Raw genomic sequence first — 25160 nt, 5'->3', positions numbered from 1 at the left:
CAGCTTCCTCTCATTAGTTAATTGTCATTTTGTCAAAATGTAATAAAGAAAATACTTAAAATAAAGATGGACACAAAGTGTGCAAAAGACTGTCTGCACCCATTATCATAACCAGTTTAGGTATATTATTCAGCTGAGAATAATTTACTGAAGACACTAAGTGGAGCTTTCATCAAAATATTTGACATAAGCAATCTTTCAGGCATCAATGATGTAAATCTGTATTATAAATGAAAGATGTTCTCATATGATCCCTTTTACAAGTAAAACATGTTAAGGAAATAGAATCCCCGTCTGAATATATAATGTATGCATTGTCAGTTATTGGACAAAAACAAGAAGCAAGTAGAATTTCTTCTCATTCTCTGAAAAGATCTGCACACAACTTTTTACACACACCATGTGTCCATTGAGAGTGTCTGTCAACCCCAGTAGCCGATGATAAAGGCAGTTACAGAGAGGCAAACGAGGAGGTTGGCGTTGACAATGAGTCGTAGACGCGGCTTTTCCTCCAGAGAACAGATGGCTGGTGCAGGGGGCATCACAGATTTATCATCTTCCTTCTTCCTTCTCTCCATCCCACACAGCCAGTAGAGCGCAGACATCAGCCTGGACTGGCTCTGAATGCTGGACACGGAGGATAAAGAGTCTGGAGAGTTTAGGAGGGAGAGAGAAGAGTGGAGACTGAATGGTGGAGAGGGCGTGTTCATTGACTGACAAATGGTCAAATGGAAAAGTGTAATTGCAACACAAGACAGAGACCCACCTTTCCTGTGATGACGTGCTTTTCCGTTGCTGCTCTCCTGCTCTCTTCCTGTGATTCCCATCTCATTTGTCTGACTAGTGATCACCTCTAAGCTCTTTGTGCTCCGCTCCACTGAGAAGACTTGTTCTTTGGGCTCCACTGGGTCAAACCTAGTGAACCAGGTGAGGCGACTTATCTGTTCAAAGCATACAAAAGATTAACTTCCAAAGATCTCAGGGAATGAGATGTAGTCTCCTGTTGACATTAAAGGACAACAGGACAACAAAGGATAGTATGTCTGGCTGGCACCTAAAGCTGTTCAGTCAGGTTCAGTCAGCCCAAAATAGACAATACTTTTCTAAAGGACCCAGATAATGATACATTTGGTCACAGTTTTAAAAACAGGGTACTGCAAACTAATATCTGGTTGTCTTAAATGTACCCTGAAGTGTTATTGACATCTAGTGGTGCTGTACAGGGATGTTAAAATGAGCACATCCTTGTATTCTTTGTCTATTGTGTAGTGGCATTAAGGAAACCATAGCAATAGGCTAGTAAAACAAAATTGGTTTGCTTACAATAAAAACTTAAAAATATAATTTAATTGCTTTACATCTGAATCAGTGGGTCAAGAGGAAGTCTTACTGTGCCTTGTCACCATCAACATGAGTGCAATATAATTGAACAAAACAATACAGAAAATAAACCCAAAACCGAAATTTAGTGGCTTCACCTGCTCCGGTTTGGGCTCCTCTGTAGCCAGGCTGACTACAACCACCACAATTAGGGTGATGAAGGACAGCAACATGGAGAAGTATAGGTAATGGACGTATTTCAACACCCCGGGCCTGTCATCCACCTCGTAGCACAGGGGCGCAGGGTAAATGAAGTCCAACATCATGCGGATGCAGCCCACCAACAGGCCGACAGCCAGGCCCCAGAATGCACCCTGATGAATGGAAGGAGTGAGAGGAGAATCAATGAAAAGCCAAATCACACATGTATTTAGTTACAGCTGTTTTTCAGAACAGCTTTCACATGAAGATGTATAAACTTATTACTTCTGATCATACATTGATTAAATACCTAATAATAATTATGTGTACAGCCTGTGTTTGGGAGTGCTCTACAGTAAGTAAAAGTATGTTGCATCTCTTTCTTTTGCATTATTTCTCTTTTCTTATCAATGAATAAATAATATTCTTGTCAAAATGATTTGATCAGTCTAACCAGTTGGATCGGTCTGAGGCTCTACCACATTACCTTCTCATTAGTCCTCTTCCAGAGACAGCCTGTGAGGAAGATGATGGAGACGGGTGGCTGCAGGTAGGTGCTGATGGACTGGATGTAGATAAAAAGCTGCCCACCCTGACTAGCCTGGACGACAGGAATCCACAGCACGGACACAACCACCAGCACGAGCACAAATACCCTGCAGCACACACATCAACAGGTTTTAATGCCAAATAATTCAGTTCAGTTCTGCAAAGACATGGTATGCTGAAGATTTGATCACAGGACATATTGTAGGGAAGGGATGGAAAAGAGGGGTTACGGTTTTATTAAGCATGACAGAAAAATTTAATTTAATATGTAATTTGGTGGATGATTTATCCGATGTGCATTATAATGCCATACATGGTTTCTACTTTAATTGTAGATGGTCTGAGCAGGAATGAAATAGTCTACATGATTTATAAGCCATTAACTAGTAACTTAAGACCTCATAGGAAAAAGTAAACAGCAGGGTGGTCCTGAAGAGAGAGGCCTTTGAGAGTGTTTCTCAGAAAATGTTGAACTTTCTTGACATGTTAAAAAATGTTATTGTGAAGCACCAGGGAAGTGCAGCAGCCTGGGTACAATTCTGAACCAGTGCCCTTTGCTGCATGTGGTCCCCTCCCTCTTTCTTCTCCCCTCCTTTTCAATATTCTAGCTATACTATCAAATAAAGGCAACAGCCCCCCCCAAAAGAAATGAATCTATTGTTGCAGGCTTAAAACAGTGCCTCAGTATTACATGCTGCAACCAGGACCATATTTTGGGTCATGCCCACTTGTCCACAGCTGGTAACATACTGCACCTGCCCACAATCATAAGTTCCCACTCGGATGAACGGGATCTGAAAGTCTTCCATAGATCCATGGTGAAAATGGTGCTGGCGCTGTTAAAGATGGAGGTCAGAGAGGACATGAGTGCAGCAATCATTACCGCCATCATCAAACCTCGCAGCCCTGGTAGGGAAAACACACAGAAATTGCCATAAAAGGGACTGTATGTAAACAGCATCAGTAGGCAGTACAGGAGGTGTAACAAGGGGATGAAATCTCTCACCTGAAGGCAGCAGCTCCATGACCAGCCTGGCGTAGGCTGTATCTGAACAACCCACTGGGTTACCACAAATCTGTTTACATAACTCAGGGTCGGCACACGCCACGTCATCTACACAATATCATTCAAACACACAACACTCAATCAATTTTGAACATTAAAACTCTCAACATATGAACACAACCTGAATGTAACCATTCTGTCCAGTATTGAAGATCCAATTTTTATAACATTATTACTATTTAACAGAAACCATATATAGTATCACATGAAGCGTATATCAAGCACATTTACCCAGCTGCTGGCTTAATTTATTAACACATACATTTCATACTGTACCTGTGTAAAGTATCCTGCTGATCATGCCAGGCAGCATGATAGCAAAGAAAGGCAGAATTTTTAGATAAGCAGCCATGAGTGAGCCACCTTTTGCATGGGTCAGGGTCTTAGCAGCCAAGGATCGCTGCACAATCACCTGCAGAGAATCACAACCACAGCTGACCCTCAGTAACCTCCCACGGACAGTTGGTTAATAGTTAAGAGATGCAGCAGTATTTAAGTAAGTTTTCACAAGGGCCTATTTACTGTAATCAGAATGGATAAGGATATCACATAGCTTGCAGTTATTACTCAGTTTGGCAGGTATCTAGGGTAAAGGTTTTATGTGTTGAACTGAGAAGACAGGGAATGCTCATTAGAACAACTCGTGTCTTTCTGTTGTGCCATGTTTGGCTGGTTGGTAAACTATTACTCTGATATTGTATTAAAGGATTTTTTAACCTCTCTGAGGCGAACAACAAGCCAAATCCTCAAGATGGAGACTTTCAGATGAAGACTCTTTCATACTCAACTTCAGAGAAATTTGGAGAACATCATAAACAAGATTTTAAAAACACTTACTTACACTTTTATCTTTTATTGATTTAAGACCTTGTGACATTTTGCGAGCAAAATAAAAAATAAAAATGCTATGTATGTTTTTACCTCTGGGCCCCCATATGCTTTATGTCCCTGTAGAGATTAGGCATGGCAGCACATGATCCAGTTTAAATGAATGAAGGATTAGGAGGGTTTTTTATATCTTGATTTGAGATATCTGATATTACTCTTTTATACACTATTTGGACATTTGGAACATTGCGGTACTTGTTCTCTACTTTTTAATTTGTCATACAAAAATGTTCACTGGTACCTGGTCAGAACACCAATACCACATGGAAGGGACGGACATGCCAATGATGACCCCGGGCCAAGGCAGGTCAGAGTTCACTGGGTCTCTGAATATGTGGAAGGAGTCATCTCGAGGAATTCCACAGGTTGAGTTTGACACACGAACAGAAGGGATGGCGTTGAGGTATCCGTCCATCAGAGCATCCCAGCCTCCAACTTCCACAAAGCCTCAACAGGGGGACAGCAGGGTCAGATAAACTGTACTATAAAATGCTGGTGACGAGAGGATGTAGTTTCAGTCAGATCTGACTTACTGAAGGCCATGAGGGTGAGAGCTCCTGCCAGCATGATGGCAGTTTGAGCAGCATCTGTGTAGATAACTGCAGCCAGACCACCTAGAAAACATCATTCAACAGCCAGTGACACATAGAACAAGCAGTAAATGTCTAATTTCTAAGCAAGATGTTTTTAAAAGGGTGAGGGAAGGAGAAAGATAACCTGCTATTGTGTAGAGAGCTGTGATCGACAGCAGCATCACCACAGCAAGGTAGATGTTCCACTGTAAGGCGAGCTGAATGAACAATGCACCAGCATACATGTCCACCTGGCCAGAAGCACACGCAGCGGGACATGTGGGGTGTGGATACAAGATACCAACACAAGTATAACAGCATTCAAATACATGCATAAAAATACTAATTAGGCTCAGCATAGAAACACTAGAGATATATTGTGGATTTGTGTCATACCGATATCTTTGTAAATATGTAAATAAATAAGGACAGGACGGCTATGAATATCTGAGTTCTTCGACCACCAAATCGCCTCTGCAAATATTCTGGCATTGTCATCACCTGGAGAAAAAAGGGTTTAAAAATTATTATATATAGGAATGTGAATGTGTGTGATGTTTCATGTGTAGACACCCTTACCCCAGACGCAATATAAATGGGCAGAAAGAGCCATCCCAGCAGCAGCACCATTAAAATTCCCTGTGGATCATCAAAAATGAAATTTGAACACTTTAAAAACAGCATTTCATATCAAATTAGTTTTTACATTAGCATGTCTTAAGAGCATATAAATAATCTCTTACATTCCACTCGTATGCAATAGCCCCAATTCCTGCTGCGGCTCCTGACCCTGCCAGGCCAATGAAATGCCCACTGCCAATGTTACTGGCAAACAGCGAGGCACCTACCTAAATATAGAGTCAGAATAAGGATGCACTCAGTATTTCACGTTGAACTGCATATCATTTTGTCTCTATCTAACTTTTTTTTTCTTCATGCTCTTGACTAATGTGCTAAAGTTAGTTTCAAGAAGTCTGACAATGTGAAATAATAATTGTTTGACTCACCGGCCACCAGGTCATGTTCTTTCCAGCCAGGAAGTATCCATCCACTGTGCTGCGCTTTGTCCTCCACATGGACTGGTAGAAAAATGAAAAACCTCTTAAATATACAATTGCAGAAGGAATTGTTGATTCATAACATCAGAGAAGACAGCAGGATCCCCAACTGTGAAAGTGATCAACTGAAAATCTGGTACAACCTTTGTGATATTTTATTCAACCATTCAAGGTGTCTTTCTTCAGTTAGTAGTAAAGGTATTAGATCGGAGACCTGTTTCTTATCCTGTACTTACCCAGAGGCCAACAGCGAGAACCAGCAGAAAGTAGACTACCAGCACAACTATATCCACAGTACCCAGGGTAGTTGTGCCTCCGGGTGAGGGCGATGGAGAAGGGGGCATACTGGTCCCTTGGCGGCTTTCTGTTACGTCAAAGATCATCTGGAATATAAGAAATTAACAAATTTGTTATCCTCAGCTGTAGTAGTAGATAGTGAGTACAGTAATCAAATGTTAAGGCTATTTAGTCTTGAATAGTTTCAAGTCATGACAAAATATTACTGTATAGTAACAAAACTAAGTACTGTACAAGTAAAACATAGAATAAAGCTATTTTGTGTATACAAAAAGAACAAATTTTGATTGAACTTTCCTAGGCCAAGGAAAAAACATATTGGAATTGTTAATTTAGATGGCGTTCCCCTTTAAACGTACATATGGGCACCTGACCAGTGCTTTAAGACAGTAGACAACTTGAAAGATTGTGAACACATGCTTGAAGAACATATTCCAACACTGACCAGGTGAGTTGAGTTGACTACCAGTTGAGACACACTCAATTTACAACTTGTCAGTTAGTTATTGGATATACAGTATGATTCTTAAACCTGCTGTCCTGCTGTTATAGCCAAATAACTGTTGACAAGTGGAACGCAACTCAATGTTTTATTCTAAACTGCACTTCTATCAGGATGTTACGATAAATATTTTGCACTTTAACACATCTGTGTAGCACTGTTGCAAATACAAATATAATACATACGCTATTGAGGTCTTACATCAATGCAGATTTCAGCAAAAGCTACAACTCAGTCTCTTACTATCTCCAGGCTGTGGATTAAATGGTATTATTTCGTAAATAAACTCACCTCACAGTAAGTTGTCACACTGCCTATCCTTGAGCTGAGTTGTCTGGCCCAAACAATACAGCATGTCACAAATTACATGAGTCCAGTCGCAGGAATCTGGTTTTCTCAAAAGTTTCCTTCACTAGCCAAAAGATCAAACTCCACTTTAACCTCGTACAGGAAGGTTTAGTTAAAATGTAAATGATTTATTACTCGTAAAAGCTCACGTGTTGTAATAACACAAGCTTCATGCTTATTTGTCATTACAAATCGTGAGCTAAGTGACTGCTGAGTAAATGCATCATTTACACAGATGAAGTGCGCAGTAATAATATAAAATTAAACAAGGTAAGTGTGTGTGTGAGAGAGAGAAAGAGAGAGAGAGAGAGAGAGAGAGAGAGAGAGAGAGAGAGCAAGAGAGAGAGAGAGAGAGAGGGGGGGAGAGAGAGTGGGGGAGAGAGAGATTTTGCCAGGTGTGTCAGCAGCAGTTGTAAAGACATGTTATTTACAATGTAAGAAAGTTGCAGGGAATGTAGAAACAAGTGTATGTGTTGTAATTTCCTTTGTCAATATAACGTGAGTGCATACAGTATGATTTCTCTGTAAGATAACCCTGTTAACCCAGTATACCATAATTGTTTTTTACACCACAAATCCTAAAAAACAAAGACATCCAGGCAAAAGCAGATTTCATTCCACTATTTATAATTGTCCACATTGTTAGGATACAATACAAAATACAGACTTAACACTTTATATAACTTAAATGGACATGAATGTTTTAGAGGTTTACATTCTGTAATTTAAGCAGAAAAAATGAACTTGGAGCATTAGAAAACATAGTTTTTACTGGCTGCACACATTATCCTTATAATAATTTCCCTTACTATATAAAAAATATCACTTGACAACTAAGATTCATGTTTTACAGAGCACTGGCACATCTCAGAAGCTGTATTATTAGTTGTTTGTATGCAAAATGCTGCATCTGCTACAATAAACGTAATGACATTGCTGTCTTCTGACCGGTATTACTTTATGGTCGGTCCATATGACACAATCAATAAAATAAATATTTGGGTAACACATGAAAGTTACAAAGTGCTTTATATACTGTAGCATCTGTATCTGTTTTATTTATATCCACGCTCATTCTGTACAGTGCAGACACAATATAATTTTTGTATAGTTTTATATAGTGTAATAATGTTTAGTATAATTTCCAACAGTGGAACACAACATTCACATATTGCACACTGCCCGCTATTAGCGCCACATCATCCCACTTCTACAGTACTTAGTGTGAGTGTGAACCAGTGAAAAATGATCCTTGGAACAGTTAAAATTGTATTTTATAAAAACAAATAGTAGGTGCCAACTTTGCACTGAGGGTTGCACTGAGGGTTGTCTCATATATTCACGTTAGTAACATTAGAGGTTAGAACAATACCATTTAGAAAAAAAGAAATGATGTGGCGATAACTGACATGGTATGGATTTGGAAAATCAGCTGACAGTGAGACATAGATACAAAGCAGAGCATGAAACAATCTGTCATCAAGACAGATGATTTCAAAGAGTATTTACTTGAGAAAATAAGTCAGTAAAGAACTTGTGTTACATTCAGTGTGGTGGGTAGTTTCCAAAAATACACAACATGTAAATTAACAGCAGGAAAACTGCTTTTGTGGATTTTCTTCCAAACCGCAAAGAGAATATGAATGTATTTTAATTAAATATCTATTTCAGGATAACATTCCTTTTTGTTAAATCTATAACTTGAATACATGTAACAAAGATTTTACAGTAGAATTGTAATAGTACACTTACACTCAGGCTTAGAGAAAGAAAACTTCAACTACAGGATGTTACTGAGTAACTGTCTTTCCAATAGTGGAGTTACATTGACAGCCAAACAAACAGGGAGTTGTTTTCTATGTAGCCTTATTCTATGTAGTCTTATTGTAGAAATTACAGTTTTCTACTTTAACAAAAACTTGTTTTTAAAGGATATATAGTATATACTATACCACTGGTATAAAGCTAAATCGTCCATCCTGATGCAAAAGACCTCATTTTGCCTCATGTCAAAACTTCCCTCCCTTAATTTGACCAAAAACACAAACACACAAAATCTTGTTTTTTTGCTCAGAATTGTGCATTGAGTGGTGTGTATGTGTTTGTGCATGTATATACACAGTGGTTGTGCATGTATATACAGTATGTGTGAATGTGTCTGTGGACATGTGTATGTACTGTATGAACTACTGTATGTAGTCATCTGCATCTGTGTGTGTTACCAGGCCAGTGGGGAGGCCATTCGTGGACTTCTGGGACTCTTCTGGTTTTCTGCAGCTTGCTGATCATTGAGAGCTTTCTGTGGTAAAGAAATAACAGAGTTTGTGAGCTCACATAAGTGTTATAATTTAAATTGCATACAGAAAACATAAACCCATTTTCCACTATACATAAATAAACACATACTCCATACATATACTGTACATAGAGACATATATTACAACAGATTACAAGGATAATATTGGTGCCCTTAGAATTTGTGCAATAAGGCTGCATAAATAGATGTGCTCATAAAAACTGAATGTAAATTGCATGAATCTGAATGCTGTGATCATATTAAGTTGCTGAATAAAATAAATTCAAATTTTTTCAGACCTGGCTTCCTGAGGAGCCTGCGAGGCTGCAGCACAGTGCTGAATACTCAGTGTCAACACACTAATCCTGTCACTGTGTGCAGCTCATTATTAGTAATGCAGTCTGGCAGACTTTCTCTATACATATTTGATGAAATGCAGGCTGTGCTCATTACTAAACACACTGCATTCTAAAGACAAAACATTGGCAGAGTAGAAAATCTAGGACGTAATGAGGTAATCATAAGAGCTGTTTATCTGCAACCGTTTAAGTTGTGCATTGGGAGCTGATTGAAGAAATATGAAGATTTTTCAAACAATTATGTTGAATAGTTTGGTGGAAGGCTAAAAAGGAACTACAGAGGGGAACATGCCTATGTTTTTTACTGTAACAGTGTAGAAGTAGGACAGTAAGGCTTACAGTATATAATAGATCAATTTTTCTTGCTCACCTCAAACTTGCCAATGAACTCAGCAAATATACCAAAGAAGGCCTCAGTATTTGTGCCTTTGCCGTCTTCTCCAAAGAAAGATGCAGTTTTGCTGAATTCCTCCATAGCCCTCTGTTGCAGGGAATCCAGAGACTGGACTGCTGGATGACTGTTTTCAAGGAAGTTCTACGCGCACTGGAGTCAAGGGGCATTAAAAGTCACATCATCTCTTCTACTACATTAGTTAATCGTTTTTGTTTTTTTCATCAGTCTACATATTTTAGTGCTGTCTTTGGTACTTCTGTAAAGGATACACTCATGGCAACAGCAAAGCGGTCTTCAGCAGTCACAGGCATCTTCTGACAGGCTGAGCGAATGTCCTGGATAGTTGTATGAAGGTCATTCAGATCTGATGTGATAGCCCTCTGGTTTACTATAGACAGAAAAAAGAAGGAGAAGAAAAGTACGCTCAGCCAATTAAAAAATGTTCTCAAGCTATGGTGCAGAGGTAAGACAAAAAAAACGTGTATCTACCTTTGGCAGCAAGAGGAACCATGGTCAAATCTTTGGAAAAATCCAAAACCTCAGGGAAGTGGTGACATAATGACTTGACCAGAATATGTAGAAATGTTGACTTCCCATCCACTGTTTTAGTTGTGCTCAACTGCAGTAAATAATAATAAAGTTATAAACTGCATAAGCATAATATGATAAGAAAGAAAGCCCAGGCTGCTTTGAAAAAACATTTGATTTGAACATGTATTAGTGTATGATGTACCTCTGTGAGGAAGTTGATCTTAAAGCCTGTAGTTTTGTTGGTTTTAGGCTGGCTGTTATTCAAGTAGTTCCCCATCGCCAACACAAACTAATGAAAGGCGGAGTGTAAGAAGCAGAAGTGTAACACTCTCAAAGAACTAACTTATTTACAGATTGTATTACATTTTCAATTGCAACCTATTCTTTTTATCTCTCATATGTACTATGGCTACCTCTAGTATCTTAGCCAGCTTCTTGCTTGTCTTCAGCTCCATCGAAGCCTTGTAGAGACAGTCATACGCTCCCCTCAACTCCTCCGTCTTCTCCTGTAGAGAACACTTAAAGAGGAGGCTCTGCAGGCGGGTCTTATACTCTGGTACTGATAACATCTGATGGAGAACACGCACAACAAGCAAAAAGTGAGTGACTAATGATACACAAATACAGCACATAGAAACAGCTAATCAACTCAATCAACCCACCCGTCCACACCCTGCCAGGACTGTACCTGCAACACAAACTGGTCTGGCTCACTGAGTTTGCTGGGGTCCTGTCTGTATCCTTCATACTTTTTTACCTCCTCTGCATCTGGGGCATAGAGTAGCAACTGTTTGATGTGGGCTGGCTCCAGCCTATCAGTGACCATGTTCATCAGTATCTGACGCAGCTCCCCAGGAGACAGTTTTAGGTGGGCTATCAGGATGGCTAAAGGTTAACAGAAAAATAAACAAGAATTATAAATTCCTAATTTTAAACCATAAATGTGCCCAATAATCTGGGCTAATGGAAATACAAAGTAATATACCATTACCATTTTACGTATACTCACAGGCATTGTAGGCTTTTTTATGGGACAGAATTTCAATCACATCTTTCTTCTTAAAGGTTTCTGGCAGATGAGATGGCTCTGGAACAGGTACTAAAAATAGGATCAGTGTTTGTAAAATGCCTAGATGTTATGGAGGTCCAAATAGACGGTAGATGAATGGGAATAAAGATTTTGTGTACATTTTGCATTTTTATGTAGCCGGTTAAGACCAAATTACAAGTGCAAAATAAACTTACAATCCACAATTACTGTCAAAAGTGAGAAAAATGGTAGGAAAAGTAATAAAAAAAAGAGCTGGGGATTCATGTGTTGTAATTTTATTTGGCGATATGATACAGGGGTGAAATATTGTAGACTTAATGACTAAATAATCACGCTCAAAGGATGCATAGATCCAAGTACCTGAATAATGATTTTCTAAGAAATAAAAATGCATCAGCCATTCTGATTTAATCATTTGTATTCGTAACATACTATGTACATTTGTGGGGTTTATTGATGCAACCATAATTATTTACATGTTATTTCATGATCTTTAGCTGTGCTTAAAGTTAAAGCACTGCATACAGCCACATGTACTCACTGGAGCTTTTCTGTGTCCCAAAGTGCAGCTCCAGATCCAGATACTTCACCATGTCATGTAGTTTCTCATAGTCAGAATTGGCTCCTAACTACCAAAGACATGCAAAAATAGTGAATTACAATTTCATGACTGTTGAAATATTTGTAATTTGTCATTTTAAATCTAAATTTGTATTACAAAAGGAGCCCTTAGGTCCCAGTGTCCAAAATCCACAATGCTCACCTGTCCCCAGATAGTCCCCTCTGAGTTTTCTACCTGCTCCCAGCGCAGCCTCTTCACACTCATGTGGTTGGAGTCCATCCTGGAGAGCAAAGGCCTGGGCAACGGTGGAGGGGAACAGGGTGGCGGTAGGGGTGGAGGTGGAGGGGGCTCTAGGTGCTCTGAAGGGTCAGATAGCGAGTGGGGGAGGGACTGAGGCTGGCTTTGGCCATGGGATTGCTTATGGTGGGACTGGGTTTGGGGCTGATGTTGCAACTGCAGCAGGTGATGTGACGGCTGGGACTGTGGACGGGTGGCTTGAGTGGAAGGCTGAACTTGGTGCTGGGATTGGTAGTGTTGAGACAGAGGCTGGAAAGTGGAGATGGTGGGCTGGTGCGGCTGGAGCGGCTGAAAGGTGGAGAGAAGGGGCTGAGGCCTGTGGGGCTGATGGGGAGGGTGGATGACATGAATCTGGTGTTGGTAGTCTTGCGGAGGGGGCTGTGGGGTCATATGGTGAATGTGGTGGATCTGAGGTGTGTTGGAGTGGTGGTGGGTTTGCTGGATAGAGTGAGGTCTTTGGGGAGAGGGTTTGGTGGGCTGGGGGTGATGGGTTTGGTGGATCTGCTGTTCTTGGTGTCTCCCTTGCTGTGACACTTGAGTCTGATGATGACCTTTAAGACTTCTCCGACTCTGATGGGAGTAGCTGTCCCGGTTTAGCTGACCTGGGAGGGAGGCAGGCTCTTGCTGGGCTTCATGCAAAAGCTCTGTGGAGGAGTGATGGGGCTTAGTTTGGTGCATCTGGTGGGCTTGATGGAGCAACTCAGTGGAGGAGTGGTGGGCCTGGGGATTGTGCATTTGATGAAGCAGCTCAGTGGATGAATGGTGCGCTTGTCCCCGATGCATCTGGTGCGCTTGATGGAGAAGTTCGGTCGAGGAGTGGTGGAGCTGCATTTGCTGCATCTGGTGACCTTGGTGCAGAACCTCTGTTGAGGAATGATGTGCCTTGGTTTTGTGCATTTGGTGGAGCCTTTCTGATGAGGAGAAGTGTGCATGGACTTGTTCCATCTGCTGGAGCATCTCAGCAGATGAGTGGTGGGCCTGGGATTGTTGCAACTGATGGAGGATCTCGGCCGAGGAATGATGGGCTGGGGCTTTGTGTGCCTGGTGGAGCATCTCCGCAGAGGAATGGTGGGCCTGTGGTCTCATGTCCTGATGGCTTTGGTAAATGCCCTCAGCGTATGGACCTTGTTGGCTGGGGTGAACTGTTGGTTGGGGCTGTGGCTGGTGTGGCGGTGGGGCTGAACGGGATTGACGTCGGAGGAGATGACTCTGGAGGGCCTGCTGCTGCTGTGCTTGGCGCATCATATACAGAGGATGGTTAGGGTGCTGATGGGTGGAGTCTGGAGAGGGGAGTGAGGGTAAGGACTGGTGCAGTTGTTGGAGAGGCAATGGTGAGTGAGATTTCTGCTGTGTTGGCTGGTTTGGCATCGAGTGGTGGCTCTGGTATATCTGCTGATCTTGACATGCTTGCTGCTCTTCGTAGGACTGGAGCTCTTCATATGCTTTTTGCTCCTCATAAGCTTTACGCTCTTCAAAAGCTTTTTGCTCCTGGTAGGATTGAAGTTCCTCAAAGGCTTTTTGCTCCTTGTAGACTTGGCGCTGTTCGTACGCTTTTTGTTCTTGGTAGGCTTGGCGCTGTTCATATGCTTGTCTTTCCTGGTAGGCTTGTTGCTCCTGGTACATTTGTTGCTCTTCAAAAGCTTTTTGCTCCTCATACACCTTTTGCTCTTTATAAGCCTGTCTCTCCTTGAAGATTTTCTCCTGATAGGCCTGTTGCTCCTTGTAAGCCTGCTGCTCTTGGAACAGTTGCTGTTCTTCAAAGGCTTTCTGCTCCTCATACGCCTGCCTCTCCTTATATGCTTGTTGCTCCTCATAGGCTAATCTTTCCTGGTAGACTTGTTTCTCTTGGAAGGCTTTGAGCTCTTGTATAGTTGCGTGGACCTGAAGGTCCTCCCTTGTTGGTAGCACTTTATGTAAGGAGTGCCGTTTAGGTGGTGGATTACTGCGGGGTGGAGGTGGTGGAGGGGGACCAGATTTCCGCCGGATGGGTACATATGCTCTTGGGGAGTGTTCAGGGGTGTAGCTCAGCTGTTGCTGTTGTTGGTGCTGAGACTGAGACTGTGCAGGTGCTGGAGGGGGAGGAGGAGGGTCATTGAACTGAACAGGAGGGGGTGGCGGAGGGGTCATTGGGGGTGGAGGGATGTGGTCAGAGGAGGAAGAGTAGGTGAGGGAGGAGGCATTCTCTTCTCCACTGCTGCTTTGAACATCACTCGGGCTGCTGAGCTCTGGAGCCACAAATCCTCCATTTTCATCCTCGTCTACCCCCAACTCTTCGTCATTATCCTCATCCTCCTCATCTGGGAAGCCCATCTGCACAACATCCTGGCATTAACACCAATTACACTTCATTAGCCCTTTAATGTCAAAGAGGAACTTGTGAAATGCTTTTAGTAAACTTCTCAACCTAGATGAATTTATTGGGAGTTTCTTTCAAATTCCAAACCTAAAATACATAATGGTTGACTATTAAAACTGGTCATGTTGTGCAGGATCTCCTGGCTATATGTCTTAGCAACTAATAGCAGATTATAGTGTTGTGTTTTAAATGGATTACAGATTGTTTTGAATTATTTTTAAGGTCAAAGTAATTAGTGAAGGACCGCATAACATAACTGAAGAAACTGAATATCCCTATGCAGGGAAATAAAACACTTGTGTGTGAGGCCATTTGTATTGCAATTTTGTGCAAAAGATTCTAATCTAGATTTGTTCTACTTTCACTTTGTCATTTACTTTACAGGAGGGTATGTTCTGTACCCGTTCTGTCAGTGTATGTATGTCAAGGGGTCTGTCCTATTTCAAATTTTGACGCAAGGCTTACATACAATAGGGAATCATTGTACCATGCCGAATTAACCCACTAGCACCAGAAACTATGGACACATGCTTATTTTCACAAAACCGTATGGGCCTTCAGGATATTCGTACATTCTCTTTTTTTCTACACCAAACAAAATGATGTCTTTAATTATTTTACCAGACTGTCTGAAACTTCTTTACAGTCTTAGAGCTTCTTTTGTAGAGTTACAACTTGTAGGAAAATAATCAATAAAGTTCAACATAAAAAGTTCATGATTCAGATTGTCATACTCATAACATGTGATAGCTGACAACATCTGACTACATACACGTGGTTACTGAATCAACATCAATAGTCATCAAATTATCAGCTATTTTTTCCACCACATAATGAGGCTTCAGACTTCATGTAACTGTGACTCTACCTCCTCGTAGTCATTCTCCGGAGTCAGGAAGTCATCAACAATGGCCACTCTCTGTCCCAGCTGCTCGCTCAGTGCATCCAGAAAGCGATCTGTGTCTTCTGAGCGTGGTGGTTTGGAGAAGGTGTAACGCCGCTTGTTGCTGCGGTGGGTGGGGGGACTAGATGGGAAGTCCGAAGGCTCTGGAGGTGACGGAGGGGGACTGTCCAGGCTAATGTAAGGGTTGGACTCACCACTGGTCTGGCTTGTCAGCCCTGATGGATAGAACTGGGGTGTTGGGGGGCTGGGGAGAGGCTCCGGCCATGATGTAGGGGGTTGGGGGCCCATACGGCTACCTGAGATAAGGAAGAGACATTCAGTAAAAAAAGTGGCAGTAGAGAAAATACAAAATATTAAGTACCTTAACTCAGTAAAGTGTGGTCAGGTTTTCTCACCCTGCATTGTACACGTATAAATCCCATCCAGAAGCACTTCACCCTTATTAAACTGTTGAATGTTGTTCTTTTCCAATTAAATCTACAATAAACCACTGAAAATATCTACACGCTTTCCTTTCTCGAGAATCTGTAGGAGACTCCCCCAATCCCTCACCCCCCCATCCAATTTAAAACCGTGTCAATAATGAACTAGATTTAACAAAGGAAATGTAACAAATTGTTGGTGTGTGCACGTAAGATGAGGCTTTTTCCGCTACAATTACAAAATGTGAAAAGTTCTGCCTTTGGAGAAGGCTCTGCACAAAAGAGGTAATCTGTACATGTCTCCCAGAGTAGTTAACCATAGCAGAAAACACATTTTTGAATGAAGAGGGTCTTTAAATGTCTGTATTCTAGTTCCACCTCCACCATCACAATATCCTCATTACTTTTTGACGTTCAATCTTTATTAGACTACTGTCTGACAATTTAAAATGACCTGCAACCTAAAAGCCTGGATCTGCCTGATGTAAATTGAATAAGATGATATTCCGATCTTACACTTTTATGTGCACTCTGCATCCCTATCCCTCATTGGCAGAACAAATCAAGTCAAAGATGGCAACTTGTTAAAAAAAATTCTAAATAATGTTTTATATTAAGGTGTGTGATGCCAGCTCTGACACTTCATACACTGGATCTAATGTACCAAAATGACTTAAACTTCATTTAAACGAATCCTGACAAAAGCAGTGGGTTGTTTAAAGACTCTTCTGTGCTGTATATATTTATGTACATGAAATAACAAAAACCTATGTGTGTAAAATGTAAAATGCATGCATATTCTGTTGAGTCAGAAATGGGTTGGCTACCTTTGGTTTTATTATTCTTGCACTGCAATACTTTTTAAACATTTTGTTATCTTTGTCTATCTTGCTTACACTGAAATATACACTCTCAATCACGCATACAATAGATCTGCAAGGTAGTCTTTTTATACAGTCAATTAAATATAATTTGAGCTGCTATGACTTCATACTATATGTATGCTTTAAGCTACCTGTATTAGCATGTATTGTAGGGGAGGCCGTGCGTGAGGGAGGCTCCAGATCCAGCAAACTCTCGGGAGCAGGAGGAGCACGACTCTTCAGAGACTTGGACCTCTTGGTTGAATACATGTTCTCCAGTTCAGCATACACCGCTGACAGCTTGTATGGTAGAAATGTACAAAGAAGCCAGAGTAAGAGTTGCCCTATACAAGGTGAATCCTATGTTGATATTCATTGTATCTTTTCCCATGAGGACTTAGGTACCTACATTGGTGAGGTTGTTGGGAGTCTCAGGAAGGGAAGTACCATCTCCTGACTGTCTCTCTCCTGGAGCCAACCTCATCCCTGTCTCCAGCAGCATTTCTGCGCGGAAGCCTGTGACAACCAGGTAGCCGAGTTAGCCCTGGCCCATGTATGTTTGGGCTGACAGTCAGCTCCAGTTGGATCAGGCTATCTTTGGGCCAGTAGGGGAGAAGCAACCAACCAAACAATTTTGGCTACATGGGAATACGTTAGGTTACAATATGTTAACTATTATTCTGTATATAATATACAGTATGACTTGAAGTAGTATGAGCCACACTTGCCATATCAAATAAATTGTAAGCTGGAAACATATCAAATAGATTGTACCCCAAAAAATCTAACTAGGATTTAACAGCACTGTGTTCATGATCACAATGAGGATAATGTGAATTTTAATAGCAATGGGGGGGATAAGGATCAAGAGTGTCATGGTGGTCATAGTTACTGTTGCTATAAATGATAATGAAGATAATAAAGTTCTGTACCCTGGCCCAAGTGTGTGCCAATGACCAGGTCATCAGAGCTACGTCCCCTCACACTGCTCCTGTACGTAGTCCCTGTCACCCTCATGGAGCTGCTACGTCGATGGGGCTCAGGGACAACCTCAGGCTCTGGAGGAGGGGGAGGAGGTGGTGGTGGTGGTGGAACTGGAAAACACACATATATGGCAATGCAGAGGAAGATGCAAAGGTGTATGAAGGGCTGTGACACCTGAGTTGATTGCCCTTTACTGAGCCAGTGAATTTATCAAAGATCCCCAATGACAGCGTCTATCTCATACAACCAGAACCATTTTCATTCAGACACATATAAACCTCAAAAAGCACATACACCACGAATTAAAAAGGACAAATGTCTGCACACACCTGGAGCTTTGTATCCAAGAAAACGTGAGATCTTGCTCTGGCAGTGCTCCTGTTCCTCATACGTCAGCAGCTGGTAAACAAACTGCCAGATCACCTGTTTGGCTGGAGTATCCAGCACCGGGAACACATCCACGATCAGAGTGTCAACATTCCTGTTGCCATGAAAACACAGGCAATGTGACAGAGATCGCCTGGCTGTCCAATCAGAGGTCAGTAGTTGAGCTTGTGGGTATGGTCACCCATGTATGCGGGAAACTAGACAAAATTAAAGGGGAACTCCACCACTTTTATACAGGAAAGCAAGTTTACTCATTACAAGGAGTTTTAGTTGTATCATGTCATCTGGGGCTAAATGCTATCTTTGTTCAGCTTAGGGAATTTAAATGACAAAGCCTCTGTTACAAACTTTAAAAGGCATTTACCAAGCAGGCAGGGTCTGATGAAATTATGATATCTTGGCCTCTTTGAAAAATCTCTCTTTCAGTCCTAAAACGTCTGATGGAGTACCCCCTTTTATTAGATAAAATTTGCGATGTATTTATATCTCCAAAATGCATGTCTCACTGTAACTTGCATACCAATTATGATTGAAGAAAAAAGGAACATAATAACACCAACAGTACAAAACGTTGTTAAACATGTTCAGTTGTTTGTCTCAATACTTTTTGTCCCCCTCCCTTCCTCCCTGTTTAAACATTACTTCACATCCATCCTTTGTCCCTCTCTATCTCACCCTATTCCCCTTCTCTTCCAATCTCTTGCCCTACCCCTTGCTCACCTGTGCTGGAAGAAGTTCTCCAGAGCCTTGCAGATGGTGTACCTCTCCTGGATGGTCAGCAGGTGCTCCAGTTGCTGTCCAAAGGTACGGCCCTGAACCCGGATACTGGGGGGCAGAATCTCTGCCACCCACTGCAGGGAGCTGAGCATAGGTGAGCGGGAACGCTCTATGGGAACACCGCCCCCTGCGAGGTCCTGCTCTGACAGGGTGAAAGTAGGCGGGCCATCCTCCACTACCAGTGTGGGCATGGCACCACTGCCCTGGAGCATGGACACCACCTTCTCATGGGAGGAGGTCCTACAGGCAGACACATCAAACACATGAAAACACATGCACACTCACACTCTCATAGCCTTTTAATCACATGTGCAAATTATTTTTTGGAATGAAGTTAAAAATCCCACAATTTAAATTAGTCTACTCACTTTACTGATGTGTGAATAAATAAACAACAAAAGGAAAGTGGTCTGTATTCTGTAGAGAACATGTAGTTTTATATTCTCTGGGGAGCGTCTTTATCATTGTTTGTCTAATTTAAACCTTATTACCATATTTATGTTTTCCTGTAAATACAGTCATTTTCTATTGAATTAGATTAAGAAACTGCATGATTTTATGTGGAACTTTGGCACAAATTAGCAAAAGAATTCTAGAGTGAATGCAGGCGAGAGCTCAACCTCATGTCCAGTCCATTGAGAAACAGGATGCGGTCTCCTGGTTTTAGACCTGCCTTGTCTGCTGGGCTTCCTGTGGAACAGAAACTGAGTAAGAGATGTCTGATTTGATTTATTCTCATTACAAAAACAGTACAGTGGTAGAATTGGAACCTTTGTTAAGCTATAACAGTCTGTTAAATGTGATAACAGTTTTATTACAGCGTGATAATGAAAAGTACTCATGTGATTTACAAGCCATTTACACATACAAACATTAATTATAATGAACTACACACACATGTTTACCTACCAGGGATGACAGAGTCAATCCACACCGGAGCATGGCCTCTGAGAGTGAAGCCAAAACTCGTGTTACCCTTACACACTCTCACTGTCCTAAGGAGACAAATTTGAGCTTTAGTTAAAGGCAGGACTGAGTAATAAACAAGGGCCATAGGAAATAAAAGAAAAGCAGGTATGCAAAAATCCTCAGCTCTTCCTCAAGTTATTGCAAGATATGTGTAGTTAATATATGATAAAGGTAACATTTATATGAAATAATGCATGGGATCTGCAATGAGACAGTTAATGCAGTTTGTATCCAACTGTGGACCTCCAGCAGATTTCCATATTCAACAGACTATTTTAAATTCCCATCCTGCATGAACAACCCCACTTAAATATGGACAGTGTATCCCAGGGGAGCTGATAAAATCCTCATAAGGCAAAAACATAGAGGGGATAAGCAGTTTCTTGGGGCACTTTATTCCTACAACTCAAGAGAGAGTGATAGGATGTTTGTAATCACGTTGTTTACTTGTATTAATCCAAAAAAATGTGATCCGTTTTTTTTTTGTCTTTATATATATCTAGCCAGAACAACCTATCATCAATTCATAAAAACAAGACAGGAAACAACATCACAGCAGATGAAGAAAGCAATAAAGCAGACATGACTTTCTAAATAGGTTTATGTTTAAACCACTGAATAGTCTATTTTTCACTCTACTCCTACTCATCTTAATTCACATAAATGCCATGTTAACACAAGAAGACCAGTCACAGCTGCTGTTGGTTATAAATGTGATCAGACGTAAGGGGAGAAGTGATGTTATTTTAGGAAATGGGTTTTCTTTGATAGCTAAAAATGACATACACTGTTTAGCCGGTTGGGATATAGAGAGATGATGGGACTCCTGCTGATAAAAAGCCAAACCACACCGGAACTAAATAAAGACAGGATAAGCCATGAAAATACTGTCAAATAAAAATCTGCAACATGACACTTAATACAGACCTACAGTTGGTGGTGGTTCCACTGGAGTGCCCAGCTATGAGTGAGGTGGTCTTGCGCATGCCGCGGGTGGGGGGGGCCATGCCTTCCTCTGCGTGGGTGCGTGGCACTGAACTGGCACGGGTGGAGACCAGGAGGCGTTCGGGGTGATCCTCACTCCGACTGCGGCGAAGATGATTGCGGCTTGGGTCACTGAAGCTCCGTCCTTTGAGCCGGCTCAACAGACTCTGGGAAACCACCTCGTCAAAACGCTCCCTGTGCTTCTTGGGAATGAAGATCCTGGCGAACATTGTGAAATCAGACAAAAACTCAGGAAAAGGACTTACTGAAAAGCTTTATACCAACAAAATCAAAGCAGCATTTCAGCCCAAAAACTCAAAAATTCTTTATCCTGATCTCTGAAAGCATCCATCGTCCAAATTATCCAAAATCTGGAGGGATCCTTGAACTGACTATTGTTCCAGCTGCAGGATCCACTTAATTGATAATATGGTCTCATGGGAGGGCAGAGGCAGGTAGAAGGGATTGGTCCAACATTAGATTGTGGGTGTGTTTTTGTGAGAGTATGCATGTATGTGAGAGAATAAAAGAGATAAAAGATGAGCTTTGTTTGTGTGGTTCTTGCACATTAGCAGCTGCAGGTAAGAGTGCTCAGTATCAGTGAGAGCTACCTGCTAATATGTGAAAAGGAGGAAGCTCAGAGCCAAAGCCACCTCTGGGAGAAAGTACTCCTCTCCCTCTACCAGTGTTATTTTCTCCTCCCATAATAAACTCCCAATGTCTTTATCCTCTTAAAGCAAAAAACCCACCATAAGATATCTTAGATATTAGTTTGTGAGATTTAGTTTGTTCCAGGGGTGATTATGTAAGCTGATGCCCCCACTCTACTCCCGTCTGTTTTATGTACCTCTTATGAAGATGAAAATAAAGTGTTCAGTCAATAAAATGAAGATTGGAATGGGGACAAGCAGTGTCGTTGACATCAAACTTGTCAAAGAAGACTTGTATTTAAGCTCTAAAGCTTGGTGTAAAAACTGGTATCGCTGTCTCTTCTGTGACAGATTTCTCAGTGTAGGATTGTTCAACATCCGCACACATTTGTCTTGTTTTCAAAAACCTGACATTTACCACTGATGCTTTCTTTTCTTTAAATGACTACTCCCCTTACACCCAATTATGCTAGAGGTGTTGTCTGCTGCATGAGCTTACAATTTGGCCAATTATCTGCAAGAACAAGAGATATAACAAAACAATGACCCAGAAATGGAAGAATCATTGCCAATAACTGTGTTATACAAAGTGTTTGAGGCTCCGATTTTCCTTTAAATATAGGACGCCTTCTTCCTTTCTTTCTCTTTTATGTGATACACATACACAAGCAACCTCAATCTCACACCCATGTACACACACATTTGTCCCTTCTCTATTTTGCATACCCCCACCCCCACCCATCCCGCCTACAAAATGATGCTGCCTCCATTCTCAACACAAGCCTCTCTCTATCTCTCAGCCTTCATGAATCTCCTGGGTACTTCCACTGTGCAAAGGAGAAAAAAGTGCTTTGGTTTTTCAGCGCACCAGTTCCAATGTACATGCAGATACACAGCACAACTCAAACACTACTGTTGAAAATAGAGCTCAGCAGTGCGGTTCGGTTTTCAAAGCTGTTACAGTCCTTTGCAGGTACATTTGAGAAACATTGTTAGGAGGCAAGGATTACATGATTTGGTAGTTCCATAAAAATGTACAGCAGGTAGTGGGTTTAAATTAAGAGTGACGCATAAAGTGAGCTACCTCCATTATCTTACAATCCAAAGTTGATGGAAGCTAACACATATTTCCACTTTGGAGATTTCTTACCTAGAGAAATATCAGACTCACCAATGTTCACAATGACCTTCAACTGATTTAGATTTCTGAATGTAGTTATCCATTTGTCAGAGTCTTGTGACCAATTATAGCACGACACAGTTGCATCTAATTTACGGCTGTATATTGCAAGTGAAATAGCACTGCAGCAACAGTATCGTTGTGTTTATCCTACTCTGATGGTATGTGGAGTCATACACACAACGTCATCATGTAATGGAAGTCTTGAGATAACTGCTGATTCACTGTCAAATAATTAAAATAATCTGTTATTCAGCCTCTTTTAAATAAACACAATCTGGATGATGCTGATGATGATGATGATAAACAATTATGTATTAGTCCTATCAGTACACGCTCAGTGTACTGTGGACATAAACAAGTGGATGTGATGTTAGGGCAAAAAAAAAAAAACATTAAGACTCGTCTTGAAAGAAATCACTTACATATATACAACTTCATCTGGTTACTATGAAGTCATCCATATAAATAAAAGCCAAGGAAAATAGTTGGTGTAGGTGACAGTGATAAAAAAATTGGGTGTGTTCATGCAGCAAAAGATTCTTCAGCAAAGAACACTTCCCTGGAGGGTTGAAATGTGCTCATACTTGACAGCAGGCTGCTCTGAAGCTCTATCTCCAGGCTCAGTTTTGCATAGCAAAAGTAGAACTATAACAACTCGAGTTAGAGCAATAACACAACATTAATTAGTACTACAGTCAATAAAGGTAGCTCATAGAAAAGGCAAAGTGAGTGATGAAGAAAGAAAGAGATAGAAGTTGTTGAAAGAGTCTAAAGTGATGAATCAATATGAAGTATGGCATAAAATATTGCAGGGATAGATATGACAACACAATCAGTTAACATATGGTAGAGTCAGAGACAATGAAAGACAGAAGGTGGAGAACTAGAGCTCTTTCTAGGCCATGGTCATGTAACTATTTGGAATAAAGCAGGCATGTGATTACAAGCAATATAGGCCACAGAACTTTCCCAAACTACACTCATACATCACCATGGTTAGCCGGACAAACAGAGGACAGGGAAAACTAGAGAGAAAGTGTATTTCTGACAGTGACAGGGCTTTGTTGATTTCCAATAACGTTATCATTTCTAACACCTCTCTGTCATGATACAATCTCAGTCAAAGAATATTTCACTTGTGAAATCTTGTAAACCCGGCAAAACAAGTGAGCAGGAACTTCACAGCTCTACTCCGTTGAAGTTGGATGTAGGCCTTAGGATGCCCTAAATTTTAAGGAGGGCGAGAGGAGTCTTTAATTAGGCCTGAAGAAGGAGGTGGATTAAGGACAGAGCACACAGAGGAATGAATGACAATTGCAATCAGCTGGAAAAAACCCATTGCAAGAACCATTATTATCAGACCCACTTCTGATCAGCTAATTTGACAGCTGGAACAGTTATGAATTTGCAAACACAAAGCATATCTGTAGAGACAGAGTTCAATTACAAAGCCACAGAAAGCAAGAATAAAAAATATAATTAATTATTTGGAGATGTCAAAGTTTTGCTAGAATCTTGCAGTGTTCTAATCATGTTTCACATGCTGGAGTCAGTTTCAGGGACAGTACAGAGTTCCAAATTTTTACATGCTGAATGAAAGTTTTAAATAATCAATACAAACTTGATAACAATATAATTAGTTGTACAACAATACTTCAGCAACTTTAGATACAAGTCAGCACAAACAACACAAAGCACAGTGAACACCGCTGAGATCAAAGGAAAAGTTCCATACCGAACGTGTCTGGAAAGGCTCCTATCCCTTCCCATGGCTCTTCTGGGCTTTGAGGAAGTGCCTGAGCTCAGTTAAGCAATGCTAATGCCTCTCCTCTAACTTGATGAGTCCCCATCTAGTTTGAACAAACTCTCCCGGACAAAGGAGAAAGAAGAGAAAGATGAGAAAAAGGAAGGTGCCCTGGTTCTCAAAAGCACTTGCTGCAGGCTTGGAAATCAGCCAGAAGAAAAAAGAGAGATAATGAGAGAGAGGGAGGATGGCTGTGGTTCTCATCCCTCCACACCTCCAAAACATCCTCAAGTAGCATCATCAGCTGTTCTCCAACTTCATGTTTGGGGCCACACTCTTTCTTTGTCCCCATCTTTTGTCCCGTTCCTTGTCCAAAGAAGACAGGGTCAAGCCAGGTCACGGCACGGTAGTCTTCTCAATCATAGTTAAAAGATAATCTCTGTCACTGAGTCGTCCACCATCTTGCAGTAAGAGATAGTGAGTGACAAATATTCTCTTTCCTCAGTGGATGAGGAAGAAAAGAATGAGATGAACAGAGGAGTGCGTGAGGAGGGAGAGAGGAGAGAAGTGGAGAGGAGAGGAGGGCCTCAGTGGAATTTCATAGTCAGGTCAGCATAATGTGTGTGTGTGTGTGTGTGTGTGTGTG

General features: G+C 41.2%; 2 protein-coding genes across 7 annotated transcripts in view; both read right to left on the bottom strand.

Moving 5' to 3' along the window:
* Position 1: 1 nt before the first annotated feature.
* Positions 2-7001, bottom strand: slc5a11 (solute carrier family 5 member 11). Of its 2 annotated transcripts, none has more exons than XM_032536740.1 (16): positions 6745-7001; positions 5891-6037; positions 5604-5675; positions 5340-5444; positions 5176-5235; positions 4993-5097; positions 4742-4847; positions 4558-4638; positions 4266-4471; positions 3413-3548; positions 3077-3184; positions 2826-2976; positions 2009-2177; positions 1479-1694; positions 767-941; positions 2-649 (listed from the first exon to the last, which is right to left on the bottom strand). In XM_032536740.1, exons 2-16 carry the CDS (start codon positions 6035-6037, stop codon positions 423-425), a joined length of 2064 nt encoding a protein of 687 aa, XP_032392631.1. In that variant the 5' UTR covers positions 6745-7001; the 3' UTR covers positions 2-422. The 2 variants fall into 2 exon arrangements, with proteins under 2 accessions (XP_032392631.1, XP_032392632.1); XM_032536741.1 differs by having other exon boundaries at positions 466-627.
* A 406-nt stretch (positions 7002-7407) lies between these two features.
* grid2ipa (glutamate receptor, ionotropic, delta 2 (Grid2) interacting protein, a) overlaps positions 7408-25160 on the bottom strand; it is a 26658-nt gene continuing 8905 nt past the window's right edge. Inside the window, exons 5-24 of one of the 5 annotated variants that reach the window (XM_032536728.1) lie at positions 20881-21156; positions 19894-19979; positions 19605-19674; positions 18928-19224; positions 18150-18301; positions 17769-17930; positions 17246-17352; positions 16989-17136; positions 15516-15847; positions 13333-14613; positions 12196-13284; positions 11974-12061; positions 11391-11480; positions 11070-11266; positions 10795-10950; positions 10584-10670; positions 10340-10469; positions 10120-10238; positions 9827-9991; positions 7408-9100 (exon numbers count right to left, since the gene is read on the bottom strand). In XM_032536728.1, coding sequence (XP_032392619.1) covers positions 9020-9100; positions 9827-9991; positions 10120-10238; positions 10340-10469; positions 10584-10670; positions 10795-10950; positions 11070-11266; positions 11391-11480; positions 11974-12061; positions 12196-13284; positions 13333-14613; positions 15516-15847; positions 16989-17136; positions 17246-17352; positions 17769-17930; positions 18150-18301; positions 18928-19224; positions 19605-19674; positions 19894-19979; positions 20881-21156 — 5113 coding nt within the window. In that variant the 3' untranslated portion in view covers positions 7408-9019. Of the gene's footprint in view, positions 9101-9826; positions 9992-10119; positions 10239-10339; positions 10470-10583; positions 10671-10794; positions 10951-11069; positions 11267-11390; positions 11481-11973; positions 12062-12195; positions 14614-15515; positions 15848-16988; positions 17137-17245; positions 17353-17768; positions 17931-18149; positions 18302-18927; positions 19225-19604; positions 19675-19893; positions 19980-20880; positions 21157-24505; positions 25015-25160 lie in introns of those variants that run through there. The other 4 variants (XM_032536727.1, XM_032536729.1, XM_032536725.1 and 1 more) reach the window with 4 other exon arrangements.

This window comes from Etheostoma spectabile, chromosome 15 (genome assembly GCF_008692095.1).
Source record: "Etheostoma spectabile isolate EspeVRDwgs_2016 chromosome 15, UIUC_Espe_1.0, whole genome shotgun sequence".
Taxonomy (NCBI): domain Eukaryota; kingdom Metazoa; phylum Chordata; class Actinopteri; order Perciformes; family Percidae; genus Etheostoma; species Etheostoma spectabile.
Note: the sequence above shows the minus strand (reverse complement) of the source record. Positions and strands in the feature narration are given on the sequence as shown.